The 6,702-nt window shown below is 43.1% G+C and overlaps 1 protein-coding gene across 1 annotated transcript; it reads left to right on the top strand.

Annotated features, from left to right (window-relative positions):
• The first annotated feature begins 832 nt into the window (after positions 1-832).
• Positions 833-3,169, top strand: LOC123744749 (RING finger protein 228). Its single transcript, XM_045724722.2, has one exon. It carries the CDS (start codon positions 2,266-2,268, stop codon positions 3,025-3,027), a length of 762 nt encoding a protein of 253 aa, XP_045580678.1. The 5' UTR covers positions 833-2,265; the 3' UTR covers positions 3,028-3,169.
• The last annotated feature ends 3,533 nt before the right edge of the window (positions 3,170-6,702 follow it).

The raw sequence follows: 6,702 nt of genomic DNA on the forward strand, positions 1-6,702 counted from the left end.
ACACCCACCCATAGCACGCGCTCCAGCAGGTATATTTCACTGGTCAACCCCAAAGCCAACACTTCCTTTGGCCGCCTCTCCTTTCAGTTCTCTGCTGCCAATGACTGGAACGAATTGCAAAAATCACTGAAGCTGGAGACTTATATCTCCTTCTCTAACTTTAAGCATCAGCTGTCAGAGCAGCTTACCGATCACTGTACATGTACACAGCCAATCTATAAATAGCACACCCAACTACCTCATCCCCATATTGTTATTTATCTTTTTGATCTTTTGCACCCCAGTATCTCTACTTGCACATCATCATCTGCACATCTATCACTCCAGTGTTAATGCTAAATTGTAATTATTTCGCCTCTGTGGCGTATTTATTGCCTTACCTCCCTAATCTTCTACATTTGCACAAACTGTACATAGATTTTTCCATTGTGTTATTGACTGTACCTTTGTTTATGTGTAACTCTGTGTTGTTGTTTTTGTCGCACTGCTTTGCTTTATCTTGGCCAGGTCGCAGTTGTAAATGAGAACTTTTTCACAACTGGCCTTCCTGGTTAAATAAAAGTGGGGGAATTTTTTTTTTTAAAATAAAGAATATTATAATATCCTTCTGAGACCCGACAAAAAAGTTAGCGATTGTTTTAGTTTTTTTTTACATGACATAAGTGTTTGGGGTGAAATAAATACACGTTACCAAGAAAAAAATTTGAACAAATATTGTTATTTCTGTTTTATTGTAAGTGCAAAATTGTCCTCTGTAGTGGTCATTAATTAGGACATACGTTACATTACAACACAGTTTCTAAACCAAGAGGCGCAACATCGCGAGACTTCCGGAAATGCTTGGGAAACAGACCAAACAGAACAGGCAAGGGGTTTGAGAAGTCAATGGGGGAAGCGAACAATTCTTTCTTTGTTGTTAATTTACTCGATCTCTAAAGGCACAACCTAGATTCGAGCCAATGTTTTAAGTAGTTGAACTCCAACATCGTGAAAGTGACAAACTGACACGTTTTCATTTTCGTCAAAACAACGTTATATCGAAGGCGTGGCTTTGATTTGACTCCCCGCACACGCGCAGTTTGGCGCGAGACGACCATTAGACCCGATGAAGTGTTTCAGCCTATCTTCATACTGGACTGTCTTTGATTACAGTCAATAGGTACAGTAGGTAAAACACATAGTTGTGGCATCTGGTAGTCTACTACAGAGGATATTTCTTGATAACCTCGTATTTAGCATTCTCATTTAATGTGATTTTTTTTTTACACAGTCCTGACAACTCACTTAACTGTTGCTGAGATATTCACTTAGGCCTACCAGAAAAAAATGGAATATCAAACTCATAAAAATAATCATTAATAATTAGACCACATGCAGTTCTTTTCAAATGTCCATAACATGTGCTAATTATAAAGGCAGACGTTTTTTTTAGAACCAGGAAGTTAAAGTTTTCAAAGTCACACCCCCACACGTACGATATCACTGAAAAGCCCAGAATGTCCTCTCAAAGGGACAACAGGACTTAATACAGTAGCTTGTATGGCCTCAGAGATGCGGACCAAGAACGGATGACCACTAGAGAAGACAAAAATTAATTGCTGGGTCTCAGGAGGATATTAAACAAAACAATAGGAGCACAGTTTATAAGAACACAGTTTATGTCACAGTGGACCTTTCAACTTTGCCTTTTTTGACAGAGTCTATCGTTTGAACTCATGAGATGTTTTGATTTAATTATGGTGCATCCCTTCTGTATGGCATGATGGCGGCGGACCCTGTTATCTCTACATCGCCTCTCGTTCTGACTCCCAGAGAGGGCTGAAAACGGTGTCTCTTGTCCTCCCCTACCAACCCGGGCGGTTTCGACCAACCGAGAGGAAAGATAACAACCATGAACTGTGTGTCGATCGTCGCCTTACTGTCTCCTCTCTCTGCGGGCTGAGCATAGATCACTCCGGTGGATTAACCCCAACCCTCGCATCGAACGAAGAGTCATCACGAGCATTACATCACCGATTCCCACACCCCGAAGCGTAAAATGAGACCCATTTCATATTTAACCAGCGGATCTGAACACTGGTGATGACGGGTGACGCCTGGATTAAATTGTTTGACGTCGTGGGGATTATACAAATATATCAACAATGTCAACGTAGGCTATAGAATTCATCAGCGAGATGATGGCGCTTTTATGAACGGGGGATAGACGAACACTGCTATCTACATCTCTGCCTGTAGGCTCCTTTGTCTTCGTAGAGAATGTGAATGGCGAAAGATGACATGGCAGAGGTAGATTCAGCATCCACTGGAGTGGAACCCACGCGCGGGCTGGAGATAGCGTTCCCGTACGAGGAGTATGAATGCAAAATATGTTATAATTATTTCGACCTTGACCGTCGCGCACCCAAGATTTTAGAATGCTTGCACACATTTTGCGAGGAGTGCCTGAACACTCTCCATCTCCGCGAGGAGCGTCCATGGCGCATCAGCTGCCCTATATGTCGCCACAGGACGCCCGTACCGGACTATCGGATACAAAACCTGCCCAATAATACCAAGGTAACGGAGGATTTCCCCTTGTACATTGACTCTGACCCTCTGCCTCAGGATGCCTTGCCCCTCTACCCTCCTCCGTTACACCCCGCACTCGTCGCCCTCAGGCGCGAGGAGGCATCGGGGGCGTCCACGAGCCAAGCTACCCCCTCCACTACCTTGTCCACCGCCACTACCCTCTCCCAGGACTCCGTGCGCTATGACAGCTGTCAGAGCTGCAAGCGGGTTGCCCTGACTACGGGCTGTGTGTGTGTGATCTTTTCCTTTCTGTCCATGCTGGTTCTGCTCTTCATGGGCCTGATCTTCGTGCACAGTCACAGCAGCCCGCCCTCGCCCGCGGGACCCATCTGCCTGTCGGTGGCCAGCATCCTAGCCATGTTCTCGGTGGTCGTCACGTGGCTGATCTGCTGGTTAAAATATAGGCCCGATCACGAGTCAGGCCGCTCCTCTGGGACGAATAGGAGGAACGCCTGATGATGAAGATGCTATTCATGATGATAATGTGATGTGTGTGTGATTATGTAAATACTGCTGTATACTAGCATAATGTACCTCCCTCCCTTTACTTTTTGTTGTTTTTGAAATAAACATTGTCCAGAATGGCCTTTTAACAGTAGGATATAGCAAACACCATGTAAACACCTTCATCTGTTCATTGAGTACTAAGCCTACAGTAGCCTACCATTGATAAGTTCATACATGCACTTGTATGTCTACCTATGGCAGGTTAATATGATGATGGGTAACCTTGCCTGAGACCTAGATTAACTGCCTGTCGCTCCCAGAATAGACTAGTCGATTGCTGGTTGATTGAGTTGAGGACTGGGGTTTGATAACAATTTCTGAAAAGTATACATCACTATGCCTCTCACTGTATGAAAACCTGTCCTCCCTCCCATGCATCTCAAAGACGCACCTGCCCATGTTATTGTAGTGTGGGCTATACAATTCCACATGAATAGGTTTGAGATTTTGCATCATGCCTATAACAGGCCCACTCATTTGAGAAGTCACTAATATATGTAATTGCCAAGTCACTCATGTAAGATGTGTAAATAGTACAGTATCTGTGGAGATGGGAGAGGTGTCATTACCGCTATTTAAATTGCCATGGTGTTTAGGTTACCAAGAGTAGGTCTGGAGAACAGGTGCCTCCTACATTCCTATTTTAAAAGTGCTCCGGTTGTAGGCCTACTGTACACTTGTGTACATCTCTCTGGCCTTCCTGCTGCCTGTGTAGTCAGATCATCATCATCTGCCTGGCCTCTGAAAGCATCCTCTTCCCTTCCTCCTGTCTGTCAACTGATCATCACCACTGGTCTGACAGACAGTGAAGGTGAAAGCAAGGTTCCTTCCCACCATGTTGCTTTGAGTCTTGTTGTCATTCACTTCAGATCATTGATGAGAACCTTGAAGAAGGGAGGAGGCATTTCCTCCGTTTTCCAATGAGGCGCTAATTTACCCCTCTCTTTAGGTGCTTGAAGATGCACTCCAGGATCTAAAGCACAACAATTTCCTAACACATTGCACAAATTTGATTTGTAACAGTCACACGAATTGCGAAATTTGTATGATATCATACATATTGCAAAATTCATAACATATCACACGAAATGGATGACGTACTACACAATTGGATGACGTAGTAGGCTACACAAAAAACAGAGATCAGTTTCGGCTGGTGAGCACCACTTTCAAAACTACTGGCTGAAATGATAGAAAATCTCTGGAGTGCATCTTTAATTGCCATGTGCTTGACAGGTTTCCAAAGCAAACAGATTCCTCTAGCCTGTTGCCTGTGTAACCAATGTGAAATGGCTATCTAGTTAGCGGGGTGCACGCTAATAGTGTTTCAATCGGTGACGTCACTCGCTCTGAGCCCTTGAAGTAGTTCCTCTTGCTCTGCAAGGGCCGTGGCTTTGTGGAGCGATGGGTAACAATGGGAGGCAGTTGTTGATGTGTACAGAGGGTCCCTGGCTCGAGCCCAGGTAGGGGCGAGGAGAGGGACGGAAGCTAAACTGTTACACCTGTATGGTCGGGGATCATCAGGGGCATATTGAGAGAGTTGCCATGAGGATGGAGTAGGGTCCTCAAAGTCTGAGGCACAGTTTTTGCAATGCCTATTGAACTGACAGACTAAAATGAGAGGGATTGGATTTGTCAATATTAGTCAATAGGCCAGGGGCATGGAAATCAGGGCCCACTGTGCTGCACTGGTTCCCCTATAATCAGAGACTGATGGTTGGACTCTCAGTACAATCAATGATATTAATCAATCACTTAACTACTATAGAAGGATAAATAATCCCAACAGTACTACTGTAGACCATAAGGCTTATATTTACACAGCCCTGAAGCGATTTAGTTTTGTATTTACTTTCTAGTGTACGTGCTCTGTGTAGAACAGACACTGTTGGGCCCTCTTCCTAAAGACGTGTCTTTTAGGATTCACATAAATAATATGCACATAGGAGACGGCTGGGATATACACAAGTTATATCTAAGCACTTACTGCCCTAAGAAATTCACTTTAACATTGCCTCACAATCAAACATGATTATGGACCTGACCTCTAAAGATGGCCACGCCTGCTTCAATCAACCTGTCAGACTGTCAGTATAACCGTTAGAAGATGCACTTTCACCCTCTTATTTGACACAAGTAAAGGGTTTATATACTGTATATATTGTCTATTATTGTATTCATTAATTATGAATTTAAAAAAAACTCTTGGATGTTTTTGAGTTTGTTGAAAATGTCGTTGTTGTTAAGGTACTAAAATGTATTTGCACAGATAAATGTTAGGTATGTGCTGTTTAAAACAGTTCAGTATTAAAAAAAACAGTACAAAGTTTATGTGCAATGATCCTTTCTCTTAAAACTTTGAAATTACACATGTTGATGATAGGCATGTCAGTAAAGAATACATAAAGGGAAAGTTTAGAATTTTGACAATGATGCCCTTTACCTACTTCCCCAGAGTCACATAAACTTGTGGATACCATTTTTATGTCTGTGTCCAGTATAAAGGAAGTTAGAGGTAGTTTTGTGAGCCAATGCTAACTAGCGTTAGCACAATGACTGGAGGTCAATGGGTATCTGCTAGCACGCTAACAGACATGCTAGCATGCTAACAGATACCCATAGATTTCTAGTCATGACTGGAAGTCTATGGGTATCTGCTAGCATGCTAACACTAGTAGATATTTTTATTTAACTAGGCAAGTCAGTTAAGAGCAAATTATTATTTACGATGATGGCCTACCGGGGAACAGTGGGTTAACTGCCTTGTTCAGGGGCAGAATGACAGATTTTTACTTTGTCAGCTCGGGGATTTGATCTAGCAACCTTTCAGTTACTGGCCCAACGCTCTAACCACTAGGCTACCTGCTGCCCCTAAATAAAAGGCCTCATTGCCAAAATTCCGAACTGTCCTTTTAAGAACTGACTGTTAATTGTTGACGTTTGAGTTATCATGGATGCAATAAGCAATAGAAAAGTCCTTGACTGAAGAGAGCAGTAACCTACTGTCCCACAGACGCCTAGTCTCGGAAATCACAGACTTAGTGCAACAGCACGCTGTAACATTGGTTACATTGTCGGAGGCTAACAGACACCCTCTTGTGGTAGACGCAACATAGACTAGAAAAAAGGGTTTCAAAAGGGGTTTTCGGCAGGACTCATAGGAGAACCATTTTTGGTTCCAGGTAGAACCATATTGGGTTCCATGTAGAACCCTCTGTGGAAATGGTTCTACATAGAACGCAAAAGGGTTCTACCTGGAACCAAAAAGGGTTCTCCTATGGGGACAGCCAAATAACTATTTTAAGTTATAGATAGCACATAGAACATTCTCTGTATCAAAATGCATACTATCATTTTGACACTGCTGTTTTTGTAAACATTTTTGACATAAAAAAATCCTCTTCAAGCCCTCTCAGTGCCTAGGTGTCTACTCTAAGGACATCTCTAAGTGACCGACGCAATCCATTCAGGACTTGCCATATCCGTGTTCCTGTTGAAACAGAAATGTATTTTGCAGTTGGAGGAAGGTCATGATTAGGATTACCAGGGTCAACCCCCTCTCTGCCCAAGATGAGAAGAATAGAGCTGCGGGTTCACGGGTCATTACACATGATCTAATATCTT

Source organism: Salmo salar, chromosome 09 (genome assembly GCF_965601325.2).
Source record: "Salmo salar chromosome 09, fSalSal1, whole genome shotgun sequence".
Taxonomy (NCBI): domain Eukaryota; kingdom Metazoa; phylum Chordata; class Actinopteri; order Salmoniformes; family Salmonidae; genus Salmo; species Salmo salar.